The sequence below is a fragment of the Melopsittacus undulatus genome, chromosome 8 (genome assembly GCF_012275295.1).
Source record: "Melopsittacus undulatus isolate bMelUnd1 chromosome 8, bMelUnd1.mat.Z, whole genome shotgun sequence".
Classification (NCBI taxonomy): Eukaryota; Metazoa; Chordata; class Aves; order Psittaciformes; family Psittaculidae; genus Melopsittacus; species Melopsittacus undulatus.
In genome coordinates this window covers 25,230,863-25,250,496 of record NC_047534.1, presented here as the reverse complement: position 1 = coordinate 25,250,496, position 19,634 = coordinate 25,230,863, and the positions used below count along the sequence as shown (strand labels likewise).

At 39.0% G+C, this 19,634-nt stretch overlaps 1 protein-coding gene across 1 annotated transcript in view; it reads left to right on the top strand.

Moving 5' to 3' along the window:
• GAS2 (growth arrest specific 2) overlaps window positions 1-19,634 on the top strand; it is a 92,467-nt gene that overhangs the window by 4,528 nt on the left and 68,305 nt on the right. The window contains exons 2-3 of the mRNA XM_005150574.3: window positions 4,975-5,136; window positions 12,579-12,703. Of these exons, the coding sequence (XP_005150631.1) occupies window positions 4,995-5,136; window positions 12,579-12,703 (267 nt within the window). The 5' untranslated portion in view covers window positions 4,975-4,994. The remainder of the gene's footprint in view (window positions 1-4,974; window positions 5,137-12,578; window positions 12,704-19,634) is intronic.

Sequence of the window (19,634 nt, the reverse complement as noted above, 5' to 3'; positions counted from 1 at the left end):
CAGTTAGCCCCAACAAAAGGCAGTGGAATTACAGAAGATTACTTGTTTGATGCTCTTTGCTTTCTCCCGATGATCACTGACAACAATCAGCAGGTAGTGTAAGTTACACCGCTGGTAAAATAGAAGCGGTGAGCTACAATACACAGAAAACTAAATGTATTACTGTAAAACAAAATAAAAACTTCAGTGTTTGGTAGGAGCAAGCAGAAGCAAATACAGTCTTTCAGTGTGTCGAGTCTGTTACATGTCACTAGGTGTACTGTAAACTATCCCACACTGAATTCTTCAGTTAGACAAGAGGTCTAAGAATTTGAGATGTCATCCTCTTACTTAGAGTGGTGGAAGAAAAAGGGCTGTGCTGCATAAATGTGGCCTGTGACAAAACAGAATGAGAAGTAGTTGAAGACCTTTCCTTGTCTGCATTTGGAATACTGGGGGGTAAGAAGTTGCTTTTTCAGAAACAAGGCATTCAGAGGTAAGTTTTGAAAATGGTTCTGCATATCATGTCACCCTGAACAGTTTGTAGAGGAGTGTAACATTCTGTGAAATACTTGATGTGTTTGTGTTGGCTAGTTTCAAAGAGCCGTATATATGATGATTTGATGCTGTTAGAAAGTAGTGAGATTAGGTAAACCAGTATTTTTTGGCTACTTAATTCATTCTTTATTCCTGCCAAAATGAAAGGATGAAATAGTTGGAGCCAGAGGTTTGCCTCAGCTGTGGTGATGTGTCCTTGAACACTGTCTACCTCTGTGGCAAGTTAAAAATATGACCAAATTACTCACTGAGAAATTGTTAAACTTTTCTTCAGCTCACCAGAAAATAAATACTTTGTGACATTTTAAGGAAGTGGAGTTGATGGTATTTGAGCAAAGAATCAAGAGCCTGGCCTTGACTTCAGGCTGGATCTTCAAAGAGGTCTTGAAGCTGCTCAGGACCCAGCTTCTGTCACCTTCACCTAAGCCAGTTCAGCTTCTTCACAGATCCTGGCTAGTACGTGATGGAAGTTTCAATAGTTAATGTATGGGCTATTACAGTTGATGAAGGAGATGAATGTTTTTAATGAAGCTTAGGTATTTCAGCCCTGAGGTGTCATGGGCCTAGTCCCAGTATAGAGATGCTGGAGTAATTTTTCAGCTTCTAGAGATTTTTGTCACCTATTTGCCTTTCCTTATCTTTCCTAGTTTCCTGTTCTGAGAACTTGTGTTCTAGTAAAACTGCATTAGAATATCCTTCTTGTCTCTGTATCTTCTCTCTTCCTACTACCACAGTTACTATGAAACTAAAGCACCCATCCATCCACTGAAATCCAAACTCTTTGTTCTTCCACTTTTCTTCCTTTGATTAGTCTCAGAAGTTCCTTGAGACTTTCACACAGCCTGGTTGCTGAGTTTTATGGAACAAGAGGTAGGCCAGTATGAAATATATTTCAAGACAGCTTGTATTTTAGAGACAAGCTGAAATAACATCTCGGATCCCTGAATCCTCTGTGCTGTGTCACCACAGAGATCAGTCTGAAGCGTAAACAGACTGCAGTGCTTCTTTCACAGCCTGATGGGGAAACCCAAACTGCCTCCATGTAGCTGTTCCAGCAGCCTTCCCTGTCTTTGCTCTGGTCTCAAAGAAATGCAACTTTCAGACCTTCGAATTACTTCAGCCCCACCAGTAGCAGCGTCCTGTATCAAATCTGGCTGGCTCTCAGGCATATTATAATGTTGTTGGTTATTAATTAGCTCCATATTTGAAGTGCCCTATGGAACTTGTAGTCTTAGAGTGATAAGGTAGGTGGGCCTTTCCTGAGGTGGAAGAAAAAGATGTCTCCATAGTTTTCCTCTTAACACAACCTAGCTCGGTATATGTGCCATGTGTGGTATTCTTAGCAGGGCAGACTCTGCATAGGGTCCCATGGTGGATATTCCTGTGTGCATCTTTGAAATACAAAATTAGAGAATAACTTAGGTGGGACGAGACCTCCAGGGGTAATGTAATCTAAAACACACACACACACACCCCCGTCCGTCCGTCCCCGCTGCCTTCCCAAAGCATGTATGAACTGTGAAATTATTTCCAGTAAAGTGGTGCAGTGTCTAACTGGTTCCTTTATTACAGTGGTGCTGCCTTTTTTTTTTTTTTTTTTTTCTCAGGTGTATTTTTCCCATTTGTATGTCAAAAGAAATAAATGGCAAGTTTCTGTTTCCTAAATGTTTAGGTACATAGGTATTAATAAACTGAAAAATGGATGCCCAAAAAGGATGTATTTTTACCTTGTGTCTTGTGCATGAAGTGAACATTCAGGAATAAGTAATTTTTTTTTATTGCCTTTCCATATTGCCAGTATCATTTCCGAAGTGATTCAAGAGAATAAACTAGTTTCAGTTTTGGCTCTCACCATATCAACAGAGTTGCTACAATCCAGAAATCAGACAGAAAAATAGTAGCTGTGGGTTGGTTGGTTGGTTTGTTTGTTTGTTTTTTGTTTATTTTTTCTGGAAAGAAATTATATGACAGATATTTATATTTGCTTTTTCCCATATAACATTTGATGACAAGGTGATGCCAATTATCCATATTGCCTCTGTTTCTATCCAAAATGAAGCAGTGCTTTGAAGCACTAAGGTGCATGGTTCGGAGTGACTTACAGCAATCTTAGACATCCTGGCATTGTAATCCCTTAGCTATTAGTATTATCTAGTCTGAAGGTCTCTATTTTGAGAATGACTGTTAGCTCTGCACAAATCAAATCCTTCTCTCCCCACCCCCTTCTCCTCCCCCTGCCCCATGTGCAAGTGAACAGGTATGATTGTATGATTTGTATTTATTAACCATGAAATCATAAATTAAGTTGACATTTTTACAAAGTCAGTTTTCAGAATGAAGTTCTACTTAAATTACATACTTTAGACTGCCTTATACTCCTTAGCTTTCAAAGGAACTTTGATGCATAAATTTCTTATTTCAGAGCTTAGGCAGATGAGTTTGCCAACAAGGACTTTAGTTACTCAGGGTATGGTTAAAAACTGCCAGAGTGTTTTAATGTAAGCATTAAAATATCCCAAATAGACTTTCATATGTTTGGAAATGTTGGTTACAGCACAGTTTTATGGAAAAGCACTTGCTTTTTACTTTTAGTAAACATTTTCCTCTTTCTTTGGTAAGGGAATTGTTTTCAGTATTCTTGTTCTTTCAGGCCACAAGGGAATAGTGTAACAAATTGTTTGATTTTTGTTGTTTTTCAAGCCACAAATGCCTCTTACCTGACTTGGAAGATATGCAGAGGACAGACAGAAAAAGTGTTTGCAGAATATCGTAAGCTGAAGCCAGTCGATGTATATAACTACAGCTGGTGTGGATCAGTCAGTTCATAATAGGCAAAGAACTGTTGTTTATGGGCCTCCCATAAAGTCTGTCCCAGTTCACGCCTGTCTAGTGCCACCTATCTAAGACCTTGGGAGTGCTGGTTAGTGAGATGGATTTCAGCAGGCTACAGCCAGCCAGGCAAGAAAGTATGTAGGCTCATTACTACGAGCATCAGGGTCCAGGTCTGAGGTTTTTTGCAGAAAGAAATAACTTTCTTTACTTAGCACATTTCTGCCACAGGTGGAGGAATTAATCCTTCAGGAGCAAAGATACAGGTCCAGTGGGCCTCAGGTCTCTTGCTGCTGCAAGACTCACAACACTTAACTAATATTTAACACATGACATACTGTCTTACTGAAACTTGAGCTGCAGGTAAGTCCCGGCTGAAGCAGAAGAGTATTTGTGTTAAAGGCGTGAGAACCATGGGTGACAAGCGCTGCCTGTTGTACTGCTTTCTGAAGAAATAATAGAATGGGCTGCATCAAAAGGATCGTGACCAGCAGGTCAAAGGAGGTGATCCTGCCCCTCTACTCTGCTCTTGTGAGACATCACTTGGGAGTACTGTGTTCAGTTCTGGTGTCCTCAACATAAAAAGGACATGGAACTGTTGGAACAAGTCCAGAGGAGGGCCACGAGGATGATCAGGGGACTGGAGCACCTCCTGTATGAAGGCAGGCTGAGAAAGTTGTGGCTGTTCAGCCTGGAGAAGAGAAGGCTGCGTGGAGACCTCATAGCAGCCTTCCAGTATCTGAAGGGGGCCTACAGGGATGCTGGTGAGGGACTATTCATTAGGGACTGTAGTGACAGGACAAGGGGTAATGGGTTGAAACTTAAACAGCAGAGGTTTAGATTGGATATAAGGAAGAAATTCTTTCCTGTGAGGGTGGTGAGGTACTGGAATGGGTTGTCCAGGGAGGTTGTGAATGCTTCATCCCTGGCAGTGTTCAAGGCCAGGTTGGGTGAAGCCTTGGGTGATATGGTTTAGTGTGAGATGTCCCTGCCCATGGCAGGGGGGTTGGAACTGGATGATCTTGAGGTCCTTTCCAATCCTAACTATTCTATGATTCTATGAAATATATTTGCTGTGGCTTTTGTCTTATATTATTCTGAAGTTGTAGAATAGACTGATTCCATTTGGTAATGGCATTTGTTAATTGCTACTAAGTTTGCTGTAGTAGTGTAACTCAGTTATTCCTGTATTTTTCTTGGGCCTGATCCAAAAATCTCTGAAGCTTTCCATTCATTTTTAGTGGCTATTGGATTAGGCACTGCAGTGAGTTGCTAGCTTTGTATAAAATGTTTATTTTTATTTGATTTTAATCATGCCTTGCAGAATATGTGGTTACGTGTTGGCAACACGTGTAGCTTGGCAAGTACAGTTGAAGTTGTCATTTATCTGTATGATTTAATCGTCTGTAGTGTGATCCATAACAAAGCAAAAGTTCAGTCATCCTTGATGTATGCATGTGTTAGGTCCACATCTGTTTGTCTGACATCTGATTTCTTGGACTCATAGTTACTGTTGTTATCTTCTAAAATTCTTAAAACAGAACCCATGAAACTTTGGTATAATGGCATATTTTGTTCTTTTTCTCTTTTTACTGTATAATAAAACAGGTACAGCAAGTGGATAAGCGATGTGCACTGCTCTGAGCCCCAAGGCACGTGGGCCTGGCCTCTCTGATATGCATCAGTACAGTCAGTGGCTTGCAAGTAGACATGAGGCCAACTTGTTGCCGATGAAAGAGGATTTGGCCCTGTGGCTCACAAACCTACTGGGTAAGATACAGTTGGATGGAATGCAGATAATGAGAGTAAGAAAACTCTATACACTGCTAGCTGGGAATTCAGTCTTTCAGGCTTATTGGTGTTTCAGAAATAAAGGTTAGGATTAGTCAACTACCTCTGCATAGTGTGACTGTTAGCAAGGGCAGAAAAGCCATTAAGTAATTTGCCTCTACAGTGTTTCCGTGAGTAGCTTAATTGACCTTTATTGTTCATTTTAGTTTATTTTTCCTCAAATTTCCCTTTAAATGCTCTTTTGCATGTCTTTTCTGCATTAACACTGAGCGGTGCTAATTATTGCCATCCACCTACGTCTTCCATTTTGTGGTCCAATTGGTAAGCATCCTAAAAAGTATGGGTGAAATGACTGTGGTAACAGAAGGAGCCATTAAATAGTCCTTTGTCAACCAAACAGTCTAGTGACTGGTTATTGCTGTCCAAGGCAATGCATACATATATAAGCTTGTGTGTAGAGGGGTCTGACCCAGTGGCTGCAGGTGGGACCTGGGCATTTACTGGTTGCAGCTGTGTGTGAAGCCAGGACATGTTATTGATGAAGGAGGATGCAAACCAAAAGCCAAGAAAAAATATCAGGTGCACATGAAGTGGAGCAAATGAGAGCATGTCACTGGCAGGAAGGAGACAGACGTTTCTTTAGGATATGCGACTCCTTCAAGAAGGTGGAATTTAGAAACTATGAGCCAGGAAATAGTATGTTGTTTTTCGAGAATGTTGAGGGGGAAATGGCTTTTGTGTGATCTCTGTAATTGCAAAGGATTCTACCAAAGAATACATGACTTGCACAACACCTTAAGGGAAACGTAGCAACATAGCAGCACTTCCTCTCATTAAACAAAGAGGAGAAAATATTTCAAAGGAGATGATGTTTACATGAAGCTGCTGCAGATGTTATTTTGAAGGAAATCTGGGGTGCACATTTTTAAATTTGGTGTATGAGGTTTTGTGGTGGTTTTTGGTTGGTTGGGTTTTGTTTGTTTGGGGTTTTTTGTTTTTTTTTTGTTTGTTTGTTTTTCTGGAAGTCTGGATGAGACATAGTATGTTGTCTTGGCAAATATTGTAGCTGAACCATCTCAGCGATGTCATACAGTAACAGTGTATGTAGTACCTTTCATCTGCATGTCCCTTTTTTAGGAGGAGAGGATGTATCCCTATGTTTGGAGAGGTGTAGTCAGTGACTACAGTTTTCAGTAGAACACAAGAGCACAGTATTTTGCAGGTAGGCGATACCCATTTAGGAGCTGGAATAGTTATGAATCCACAACTGCAAAAGTGGTACTTGTTTTAAGTTATGTCTTTGTGTGGTACCTCCATTTAAATTAATGAAGTTTGAATGTAAAATTGTCTAAGCAATGCCAGAACAAAATCCAGAAATCCTGACTTTTCATTCCAATTACTACAAGACAGCAATCCAAAAGACTGTTTTTTGAATCAGAAGCACATTACATTAAGGATTGAATATATCATTTAAATGTTTTAAACAGTGCATTTTTAGTGAGCCCCTTTCCAATAAATAGAAGCTTGTCTGCAGTTCGTAACAAAGTTCTCGTAGTGAGAAGTTTAGGAATGAAGTCACTTTTTTAGCAAGAAAGTGGCAGTAAGCAGGAGGTTCTGAAATGCCAACTATAATTAAAGATCTGATTTTTCATATGGCCACCAAATTTTACACTGCAGAACTAAATGGGCACAACTTTCTTTTAATTAAGCAACATACACAGTTCATTTGCTTAATGCATCCCTTCCACCTTCTCACACCAGGCTCTTCTGCTCTCAGAGGTTGTTCTAAAGAGCTGAAATTACAGTGATTTGTTAAACTGATTTGAATTCCTGTGTAGACATTGTTCAAATTAATAATTCCGTTAGATCAAAACTCACATTCAAAATAAGTGTAGCTGAATTTAAGCAATTAATACTCATATAAATGTATTAACTCAGAATTCGAACTTGGCTTAATTACATTTGAGGGATATTGCACTTTATAACATGAATGAAGGGCTTTGATATCAGATGGAAATTAGGCACAGCCAGAAGTTGACCTTACATAAGTGATAGATAAGAAGACTGAGATACATGGTGCAGATGGAAAATAATCCTGTGATAATTTTTAACCCTAGGGCTGGAGCACCTCCTGTATGAAAACAGGCTGAGAAAGTTGGGGCTGTTTAGATTGGAGAAGAGGAGCTATGAGAAGACTTCAGAGCAGCTTCCAGTATCTGAAGGGGGCCTACAAGGAAGCTGGGGAGGGACTCTTCACCAGGGACTGTAGTGATAGGACAAGGGGTAATGGGTTAAAACTTTAGCAGGGGAAGTTCACGTTACCTATAAGGAAGCAGTTCTTTGCTGTGTGGTTGGTGAGGCCCTGGAATGAGTTGCCCAAGGAAGTTGTGAATGCTCCATCCCTGGTGGTGTTCAAGGCCGGGTTGGACAGAGCCTTGGGTGACATGGTCTAGTGTGAGGCTTTCCTGCCTATCGAAGGGGGGGTTGGAACTTGATGATCTTAAGGTCTTTTCCAACCCAAACCTTTGTATGACTTCAGGCATTTCATTCTAATGTAGCATGAATGTTGTTGTAGGCTTTTTGAGGATTCACAAGTACTTTTGTATGCATTTTGCTAATTATTCTTGGAACTGCATCAGAGAACTCAAGAGTTTGAGAGGTCAGTTTGTCATTTCAGTTCCATTGCTAAATAGATTTTAGCTGCCTGTGTTATGGGGGCTAGAAAAAGGACATGGCAGATGAAATCAATGTGTCAGATGGATTAACTCAATAATGTGCATGATGGCATTCTCAAAGTGGGACATGTCAGTATTGCAGAGGTTAGGGTTTGCATGCATGAGAGGAAGATTGTAGCTATGGATATTGTATCTCTTAGTCTCACTTCTCTCTTTAGAGCTCTGGTGGCACAATTGAGAGATCTTTGCACTGACAAAATTATGGAGATGTTTTGACCCAACTGATTTGCAAATTATGATCATCTCTTAGCCTTGTTTTTATTATGCATAGAGCCTCATCACCAGTCTCTTGTTTAGGACAGGTACAGAGGGATGGTTTCTGTTTTCCCCTTTGGCTCTGATATTTTTCTGTTCCCAGAGTGTGGTTACCAGCTGCAGTGCGTTATATTGTTGCTGATTCCATCCAGCTTCATTTAGCACCATGGAACAGTCCTGCAAGATGTGCATTTGGCACATGTCTGGGCTCCAAGTTTTCAGTGCTGAGGCCTCTTCCTGACAGAGGACCCAGAGATTTCTGGGCTTCAGAAGTTCATGGGTAAGGAGCTGGAGAATGCAGGATGCTGAGGAATTGGACATGTAAATGTTCAGTGTTGTAGGAGGCATTTAAAAGTTTCTTGGGTGCAAAAGTTAAGCAGGTGGAGAGAAAAGGAACAGGGAGGTGAGGAGGTTAGAAGAGGTACTGAGCTGAAGACCAGACTTGGAATTCAGAGATGTGTGGAAGGAGATACCAAGTTTGGGGAATGTACATTGGGAGGTCTTTTGCGAGAAAACTGTCTGTCTTTGGTTCTGAATGAAACCAAAACCTGCTTTACCTTGGTGTTCTTGCTCATCTTGCTGTCAGAGAGGATTCTATATCAGTACCTTTATTTTCAGCATCAGCACGTTCAGCTCAAGTCAGTGGGAAATGCAGGTTTTAAATGTCTGAATATAAAGTCATTTATGATACTGATACTTCTAGTGATTCTGCTGGTACTGATGCAATTCCTTTAGTGGAGTGGCTTTGCAATTTTCTTTGGTATCAACATGCCTGTGGGATTGTTTATATGTCCCATTTCAAAACAGTGATAAAGTCTCAATGCAACCAGAACTATTCCTGTCAGCTATTGTAGGAAACAGAGTAGCCTTGTCAGAAAAGAACCAGTTTTGCATGTGAATAAACTCTTTGGGCCTTTGTTTTCTTTACTTTTATGGTATTTTGTTATTTTGGGTTTAGATGTCACACAGTTTAAGAGGGTCAGGAAGTGTTGTTCCACTCGTTCCTCAGTATTGTAGAAGCTCATCCTACTGATATGTTTCAGAGATTCACCTAAATGAAATGTTTCTATGTGGAAACTAGTAGTTTTGTGTAAGCACTAGAGTGTACAATAAAAATAATAGTAAATAGTTATTAAACTAAGTATGGAAAAGCTCAGTGCAGTAACTCAGTGCAGTAACAGAGGAGGTAACTAGATTTTGGTACTTGTATTTTTTGATTTCCTCTACCTTCTCCTAAAGCTCTCCTCTGAGGTGACCCATAGGGAATGCTTCATCTTCAGCCTCTTGGGCTCCCATCCCTGGGCATGGGCTCTTTTTGATTAATCTTTCATAGCCTTCCCAGTGTGGTTGCATTAGGACCCCCAGGACTGGGTGCCCTTACAAATAGATGCCCACAGTTTTAAAGTGGTAGGTGCTCAGGTGTAAGAGTTGGTCTTTGTAAGGGGCATCTGTTGATTGCGATCAAAGACAGGGTGAGCAATGCTTGTAAGGTTTGGAAAAGCTTTCATATTCCTGTTTGTTTTGCATACTTGCAGTGTTGGTTTTTTTTATTATCCTTAATGTTATTGCCATACTATAAAAATATTGTGAGGGCTTTCTTGTAATTATAGTGGGAGTTATACATTTTTAATGGAGTTTAATGTTTTTTCCATACAAATACATAGAACCATTTTTTTCCTCAGGCTATGAACATTACTCTCATTTGAATCAATACATTTCAACTGTTAAATATGTCAGAGTGTCTGTTCTAGCAAAGAAATGCCACCTTTTGGAGCCATAAAATACAGTGAATTGAAAGCTGACACCTAATATATTTTTCATTGGATACAGATGTTCAGTGCAAAACTCATTCTTTCAGTTTTTGTAAATGAGAACAGAACTAAAATACTCTAGCTTAGTGCACAATATGCAGTGACCAAATTGCTAATGCTGTTTAGCATTTAAAAGAATATAAATGTGTTGTTAAATAGCAGAATGAAATAGAAGAGCTTTCCCATGTCTGTGAAAGGAGAAAATAGCTCTAAATATGTTTTAGGCTTTTTAATGTTTGACTAGTGAAGTAGTAAATCTGCAAATCATGGGACAGAATAGATATGTAAAACACTTATTTTTACCTCTATGAAAACTTTTTATTTTAGTTTGGTAAGTATAATCTTGAGGAGGTTAAAAATACTTGAAGTATTATTTTTAGAAAAAAGAGTTTATTCCAAAATACAATACTCTAAAGTAAAGCAGTTCCTCTATCTGTAATCATTCACACTGAGCTTTCTAATGGCTTTATACCCCTTGCCAAAAAATGCTGATGGGTAAATAGGAAAATATGTAGGCTAGAACGGTGATAAAGGCTGTTGAGGTGCTGAGATGGGCAGGGTTTTCATCTGTGGGCTACTATAGTTTTGAGTTCTGGCTTCAGCTGAGTTGGAGGCACTACTGAAATATTGGCAGTTATGCACAAGCTGCCACTGAACGTCTGCAGTGTTGCTACTGCTCTTATGCCTGGAGAAGTCATTTAGGGATCCAGGAGCTATGAAGTGGGCTATATGGCAGAAAGAATTAAGGAAGAAGAAAAAAATAAGGAAAAAAAAGGGGAGAAAAAACTTCACCTTAAAGATATTTCTGAAATGGAAATGTGTTAGGGGAAAAAAAAAAAGCTTCAATTAAACTGAAAATGGAAGTCTACTGTTGTATCTGATGAGGGTTTGATGCAAAGAACTTTATTTTGTTTTTTCTATTTTAACTGACCACGCTGAAAAGCTAGCAGTCTCTAACAGTTTTCAGGCAAGGGACTTGAGAAATGATAGGATGGTTAGAGTTGGAAGGGACCTTGGAGTTCAGGTAGTTCCAACTCCCCTCAACTGTCCTTTAGCATCTTTCTAAAAATACCGCTTTGTAATGCTGTGATCTTCAGTGTTGTGTCACTTGCTGTAAGATTACAATGTACCAGCAGTATATTGCAGAAGTAGAATAATAACTTTTGATTATCTGCCTAATATTTGTTACCTTTGAATGTTAATTTTCACCTCTCTTCTGAGTGAAGAGCTATGGAAAAGGTTTACATTTTTTTCACCCTTAAATATACTTTCCTTAGATTTATTTTTTTTTTGACAAAAAGATACTGTGAACCTGTTCTAAACAGACTCATGCTCTAAGTTTCCAGGCATCCCGTGGAAAACAAATTTCCCCAAACAAACCGTTTTGCTGGTTTAGTCAGGCAGCTTCTTGCTGGTTAAAAATCTGTGGCAGAAATACCTGACCAGTAATGGACAGACTTTGGCGAGTTGTCCTGCTCCAAAACAAGTCAGTTTGGAGCAGCAAGGGTGGATCTGGATGGGATCAAGAACTACAGTCATAGAATGGTTTGGGTTGGAAGAGGCCATAAAGATCATCTAGGTCGCTCAGTTTTTCAAAGTTTCAATTTTTTCCTTTTTTTTTTTTTTTTTTGCAGGGTAGATAGAGTTACTGATGGTTAGTGTGTAACAGCCTGTGAAAAATCATAGCATCAATTAGGTGGAAAAAAACTTTCAGATCATCAGGTCCAAGCATTACACCAGTACTGCCATGTCTACCTCTAAACCATGTCACTAAGAGCCTCAGTGAGTTGATAGTGTTACTCTTGTCCCTGAATGACATACATAAATATCACCAAAAATAAAGCTTTGTTCATTGGAAGGTCAAGAATTAGTCCTTGATGCTCTCTTGAAATTAGAAGAGGCAGAAAAAATACAGCTGGTAGTCTAAAAAGTGTTCAAAGAGAAGGCAAATTTTCCAATAGAAATGTGAAAATGGAAAACCTTCAGTAAGAGAAAGGAATATTTTTACATGGAAATGCCGTCAAGATCCTAGAAGTTTAGGCTAGGGTGGTTAATGAGTCCCATTTCCTCTGGATTGTCCAGGCTGCTCAGAGTGCACATCACATCATGGGACTCCTGTGATCACCTCCACCAGGAGGAGGTAATTAGATCTAGTTGAAAGTGTCCCTCCCCACGGCAGGGGTTTGGAACTAGATGATCTTTATGGCTCCTTCCAACACAGTCTAGGGTTCTGTACTTCTTTTGCAAAATAAGCTATTACATGTTAGCAACTCTTCCCCTATAGCTGTCCATGCACACAGGTGTGAACTTTACTCTCTCATCTAAAGCAGTATATTAAAAGCGCTGGAATTTCATAAGTAAAATGAGATCTGTGGAGTCTGATGTACTAGAATTACTTTTCAGATAGCATGTGCGTTCTCAAAGGAAGCATATAATTTCTGAGAAATCTGCTGTATGTCTACTGGTAAAATAGGAGTGAAGTTATTCAGAGTAATGCAAGTTTTTCAGTTCAGGCGTATTTCAAATTGCTGTCAAGAATTCCACTGATCTCTCTTTTTGCACAGATGCAGTTATACTTTTGCACACTTTCTGCCATCTTAACTTTCTCTTTGCTGTTCAGGTAGAGAAATAACAGCAGAAACCTTTCTGGAGAAATTGGATAATGGTGCCTTGCTTTGTCGGTTAGCTGAGACCCTACAGGAGAAATTTAAAGAAAACAGCTTTGATGCAAACAAGCCTGGCAAAGTAAGTGTTGGTAAATGTTCTAGCATGTGTTATCAGTATCTGAGCTATCTGTTTGGTACTGAAATTTCTTGTGCAGTTGAGAGATTTCATTTGTGAAGGCTCTGCAAATGAGCAGGGAGGTAATTGCTCTGCGTAGAAAAATTATAATATCAAATTGCAGGAATTAATACTTCTTGGGTATTTATTAAAGTAACTATGAGAGGCAAGTACTCCAAAAATTACTTGTGTGAAGACATAGAATGAAGTCTAGCAGTGTGATGTGGTAGCTAATCAAGAAAATGTGATCCTTGTACGTATTTGCAAGGGGAATATTAAGTAGCTGTGAAAGGTACCTCTTCCTCCATAAACGGCTCAAAGGAGGCCAATAGTAAAGTTCTATAGTTGGTTCTGGTGGCTAGAGTTTACAGTTCATGTTGGTGTACTGGAAGATTTTCAGTCAAGAGCTGCAGGGGATGATGTGGAAAGTGTGACCCTTCAGAAGATACCCAGGATCTTTGCAAAAATCAGGTTAAGATCTTGCTTGATCACAATCACCCTTTCACTTCAATAACTTTCACAGGACAGTGTTACTGGGAGAAACTCAAGAGTGCAACAAGTTTTTTCCTGGGAGAATTTGTGTGATTGACATGTTAATGCATGTATTGTGAAACTGTTTTTATTTTACTTGTTCAATACAGATACATCTTCCTTGAAAGGTGGAACAGGCAAATAGGTAGGAAAAAAGCCCAAGAGCAGAAATCACATACTGCATCTTCTATTCTTGATGTTTTCAAAACTACTCTGCAGCAGAAATTAGGCCATAGCCTAAATTTCAGCAGCAGTTCTGAGAACCTACAGCCTTCTGTCAGCTGCAGCTAAGTTGTTTTTCTTGGTTCCAAGCTAGTAATTGTTGCAGAAGAAATTGTCTGCACTAAGATAGGCTTTAATCATTGTTAACTTTCTGTGGACTGGGGAGTGTCGGGAGGTGTGTTTTGCTTGCTTGGGTTTTCTGTTTATCTGAAGAAAAAGGAAGTGATAGCTGGGAAGAAAGATAAGTAAAGTAGAGAAGGAAGAAAGTGTTTCTCCACAAAGGAGGAAAAGACAGCTGGGACTCATATTTCATATTGCAAATTATAATCAGGGTCTAGTTAGTAGAATTATTGGATGACTTGAGTTCCTCTTTGTAATATGGTTCAGCCTGTCTTCACCTAAGGGGTGGCCTGTTAGCATCATGGTAGTTCCCAAGCTGCAAAAGCACTTATGGCAGTCTTCAATTGAGCCTAGGGACTAGATAGGCAGAAAGAAATGTTACTACTTGGTTTGTTTGTTTGGGTTTTTTTTCCCCCCTCAGCAAGCAAACAAACAAACAGAAAGTGCCATTATTGACAAAAATGACTAAAAGCTGACCTCTGTCATTCAACCTCTATCAAAATAGATAAAGTGCTTTTCCACCCATATATAAATTTGAATTTTGTTAGATAGAAGCAGACTGATAGCAAATGAGTGGCTGCCAGAAGGATCAGCTTGCAGGCGGCACCAGGTTGCAGCTGAGTGAGTCAGGATAAGGCTATAGATAATGATGGAGCTGTAATCCTATGAAGTCCCTCTGCAAGCTTGAAGATTTGGTCTGTTTTTCCTAAGTGAAGTCTTTCCTTGTAAGCGATCTACTTCCTAGATGGCAAAGCTCCATAAAATCTTACAAGTTTAGTTTTGTCTTACTGGAAGATGATGTAGTCTGTTCCGTGTGATATGTGCTACTGATCATGAATTTACTTGTGAGCTCTTGGGGGCTGTCTGGCCGGTTTAGCTGTTCTAGCAACACAAGTAAAAAGACATTAAGAACTAATATTGCGTACAGTGACTCATCAGTTGTTTGCATACACTGACTCATCAGTTGTTTGCCATAATTCCTAAAGTTCATATTGCAGTACTCTACAGAATGGCAGAGGTTAAATCCTGTTGCTTCTGGGTTAACTGCTTGTGCGACATGTTTCGAGTCACTGTAGGCTTTGCAGTTTGTTTCTGAACAGGACTTCATCATTCCCTTTCTTATTAAGGACTTAACTGTCTTCAGTTTTCAGGGACCCCTTAGGTCAGCATCACCCTTTTTTGAGTGTGAAATAAATCAGGAAAGCATAAACCAAAGAAGTTGTGCCTCTCAAAATACTGTGTTTTCCAAATCCGGAAGAAAGATGGTGATATTGACATAAAGACTTCCCCTTTGTGTCATGTGGAGACACCTGTGGATGCTGGGGACATTTTCAGAAGAGTTAGGAAACTACCGGTAATGCCTTGGCAATACAGCTTGAAGAAATGAAAAAGGAATTAAAAGGTGTGTGATGCAAAACCAAAGTCCTCTTTCCTTAAAAGTCAGAGGAAGGCAATGAAAGAGTAACCTTTTGGAAATGGAGGAGATGAGGTAGCTTTTTATGAGTGAGTGAGTTCGGTTAGGATTCTTCAGTGTGGAAGGAGATGGCATGGAGGCATATGGTGGAACTTGCAATATTGGAGATGACGTGGTAGATGTTCAGTATTATCTGTAGAAAACACATGGGATATTGAATGAATCTAGTAGGAACCAAGCTTATTTATGAACTGGTTGGAAATATCTTTCCAATGAATGTTAAAATATACCTGGGTTCAAGAACACAGCGAGTAAGGTAGTGGGAGAGACATCTCTTGAAAGGCTGAGTGTCACAGGAATCACATCTAGGTGAGGAGGTCTCTAGCTTAAAATAGTTGGAGCTTGAGAAAGTACTGAAAGGTGTAATATGTTTGCTATGGTCTTAAGTTCTTAGCTAGATACTTACGGCTGGTCTGCAGCTGGGTTAGGTGAACCTTTAGTTGGGCTCATAAGGTCACTCTTATGTTCTGTGCATTATTGGTTCTTGAGGATAAATCCCTTGCTGGTTGTGCAGGTGAATAGCAGCAAATCTATCCTTTCACAAGGGTCAAATTTCAAAGAAGTTATTTTAAATTAAGTATGTACTTTTTCTTTCTGCCTAAAGATGCCTGTTTAGGATGTTAGTAATCCCTGCAGTTAAAAATAGCACCTGACTCGCATCGAGCTTTGGAATCTGTTGACCAGAGGGAGTAATGTGTGATTGAGAACACTGGGGTTTGGCAGCCTCTGGTGCTGTTTGTATCATCTCTCCTCATTGCCATTGTAAGCTTAATGCCATAATAGGCACTTTTGGGTATTATCATAGATGGCCTGAATATGTCCTCCACCAACCTGCCTCCCTAATCTTGTGGTCTTTGATTTGTTAATCATTCAGTAAGAAGTTATTAAAAGCATTTCAGTTTATAAATATGACACATTTAATAACTGTTCATTTCAAAGTATCTTATGCACTAGGTTCTTCTGCAAATCCAAGATGACTGTAATCTTCATTGTTAAAGCAGCAAAACCATATGATTGTGAAAACACTGTATTTGTTCCGTTGCTTCAAACAGACAAAGCTTTGAGTTTGAAATGGAAATTTTAGAAAGGGAGGGCAGCATTAGACTGGTGTGGCTCTATGACATATTTGTAAAGAAGTCATCTTTTCCCTTTTCTGGAGATTTTATGATCATAAATTGATATGGTCATGTATGTTTATAAAATGACAAGGGGATGACAGATATCAGTCTTAATAACTGCTCAAGATTTGTATGGTACTAAGTTGTTAGAATTACCTGTGCTGCTGCTGCTAATGGTCTACTATCTAGAAACTAGACTTATTATCATAGCAGGAGTTATTCCAGAAAAGTGATTTATCAGGATGGTATTTTGTAATTTTCTCCCATTGGCTTGGATTTCGTCTCTGTGCTCTCCAGGCAGTATTTTAATTTTCCTGACAGACAGCTAATTTGGGAATTTCACAGCTGTACAAACAAATACAGAGCATCAAGGCATATGCACTATGCACAGAACCCACATTTGTTTGGGCTTAGTTTTGTAAGCCTATGAATTACGATTTTTAAAATAAACATAAATAAATTTTGTTAATAGTTATCACCATTTTAATAGACAGGGCATAGTAGTATGCCCACCATCCTTGAAGCTGCAGATACTTTTATGAACATTACACTGAAAACAGTGTTTTTATGGCCAATGAATACAACCTGGCAAACAGTTTGAAGATGAATCATCCTCTTTCTCTGCATTCTGAGAGGTTAATCAGCTAAATCTCAACTCCAATGTCATTTAGAAATACTTCAGAGTAATTAATTGGAATCTCAAATTCAATCTTATCTTCAGGAAGCTGGGATCTAGGTTAAATCTGGCCTATAAAAAAATAGAAGTACAAAAGAAATCCAGATGCAAATATTTGATAAGTCCTAGGATGTTTCATTCAAATATGCATTTAATTTTATTATTCCAGTGGGATCTGGTTTAATAAGGTTGAATTGAATGTGCAGTGAAGCAAAGCTGTTGTGTGGAAAGCAGAGAATGAATTTTGTTCTTGTATGTGCGCACGCACTTCCACTGAAAGTAACTGTGAAACATCCATTTCTGTGCCTAACATTCAGGTATTTGCTAACCTGAAGAGGTTCTGCTCACATCTTACCCCAAGTCCTAGTATCTGAAGTGTATTTTACAGTTATTCCATATCCAAAACTTTCACTTGCTCCCAGGAACTGTATTGGTATTTGGTTGGTGTAAATCACTGTCACAGCGTTGGCTTCTCAGAGTCATGCAGCTTTGCCTAAGGTGAGATATTTTTTTTGCCTTGTGAGTGCAGTTTCGAAGTCATGTTATGCATGTTGAGAGTTAGAATTAAGAGATCTAAACTGTTGTTTGTGATGGAACGGTTTTTGTTCTTAATTAAGCTTAATGTTGAACCTGCATCTCAGGGGTGAAACAATTCAGCAGTTTCACAACTGAAAGCTCGTGGTTTGTTTTAAATGTCAAGATATTTATGCTTCTAAGGACAGTTATATCTATCCGTGGAAGTAGATGGTGAAGGACTTGTGTCTTGACTTGTGAGTTCTATTAACTACTTTGAGCACTTTGACTACACTATTGCTGGCCCATTTGATGAGCTGTGATTAGTACCAAGTAGCTTCTATTTGGAAAATAAATTGATATTTGACTCCATTTTTTTACAAGAAACATGAACACTCATGGTTCTCTAAATGTAAATAAGAGACAGACCTTTGTTTGTGAATCTACTGCTTCAGAGCATTGTCCCCCCTCTGCTGTAGGGCCATAAGCAAATGTAGGGAAGCTGGTCTTCCTAAAGAAGAGAATCTGGACCAATGGTTTAGCATTTGAGTCATCTCCAAACTAGTGAGAGTCAGAATGGAGTAACAGCTCTGAGATTGCTCTAACAATTTATAAGAACAAAAGGTATATTTATGCTTGTTCTGTCTTTTCCATCAATGATGTGAATGGAGAAGCTGGCAGAATCCTGGAGATTCACAGGGAGTAACAGGTGCCTCTGAGTCTCCAAGACATGCACTGTCAAAGCAAGCTGAGTGTTTGGCAGCACTTTAGAGATGAGGCAATTTTTTTTTAGAAAAATCTTATGAATCTACATTATGATACATTATCACATGGGTAAAGTGACAAATGAACATGATGCTCTAACTCTCATTTGTAAGTAATCCAGTAGGATCCGTTCAGGTCTTGGACAAGGTAAGCCACTTGTACAGGTACTGTAGTGTTAAATTGTTATTTTGGTTTGCAGAAGATCATACACATAAATGATAGAAGGTATAATATATATAACATGATGTTAGTGTACTTTCATAGAATTATAGAATTTCTCCTAAACTGATGAATGTCAAACCAGGAAGGGAACTAGGGAAATGTTTAATACTGAATATTTAATATTTAATACTTCCCTAAGACAGCTAGCTTGGCTGGTGGTCAGCAGGCAGGCTGTGTTTGGCAGAATTCAGGAGCTGGTTTAAGATCTAGCTAAACCTGAATAAAGTAGTAAAGACCACAGTATTTTGGAGCTCTTAAAAATGAGGAGGGTAGTAGAAAGCTGTTGAGGCTAAATATTACAGTTAACAAAATCAACACTGAAGCTCTTTGAGCTTTATTTAATGGAGTTGTCAGAAAGTACATTGAAATCATTCAGGGTAGTAAAATGCAAAAAAATAGGCCAAACCACAGAACTTTTTTGTTTCAAGTAGAAAAGGTCCTGCCCTAAGGACCTCTTCCTCTTGACAAATGATTGAGGTCCTGTGCAATGAAAATTAGGAAGTTTATAATTTCCTTTTACTTGGTCTTTCTGGAATAGAGTAATACTTTTTGATTACTTACTGCATCAAAGTATTCTCAGTTAAGAGATTAACATTCCTAAACAGAATCAGATATGTGTGATTGCTATTAGACCATCCATAAGTACAATAGAGAGAATTACTTAAATGTTTTTTAAATTTGAAAAAGGTATGAATTTTCGTTCCTGGAGGTGTAACTCAAGTTCAGATGTAAAGGGCTAAGAATTAATTTTCTCTTTGGACAGCCTCTTCTATATTTTGTCTGCTTTGAAGTATTTGCCTTTGAGATATGTGGATCTTGCTCTTCTTAGACAATGGATGGCCAAGCTGAAAATCTAATCTAATCGACATGATGGTTTTATATTTACTGTAGATTTCAGTTTCTCAAGGTTACCTGTGTCTTGTAGGTGGGATGGATTCCCAGCAAATACAATAGTCTGTAAGCTTGGCACCTTGAGCCTGTCCAAGGTGAAGAATCCTCAGCTATAGCAGAGCTCTGTGCAGGTGTTCTCTAAGTTATAAATCTGTGTTCCCATCTGAGAATTGCATGAATGTGGTTAGGCTATGAACAGATTCTTTGTGGTCTGGGGCAGCAATTTGCTTGTCTGCAGACTTGTCCTTTCTGGAGACTTTTGTTTTGCAGGAAAAGCCAATGGAGCCAGTCTCTAATCATATACAATATAGATATGGCCCTCAGTTCCTTGGGAGGGGAAAAAAATAAAAGTACAGCATTGTC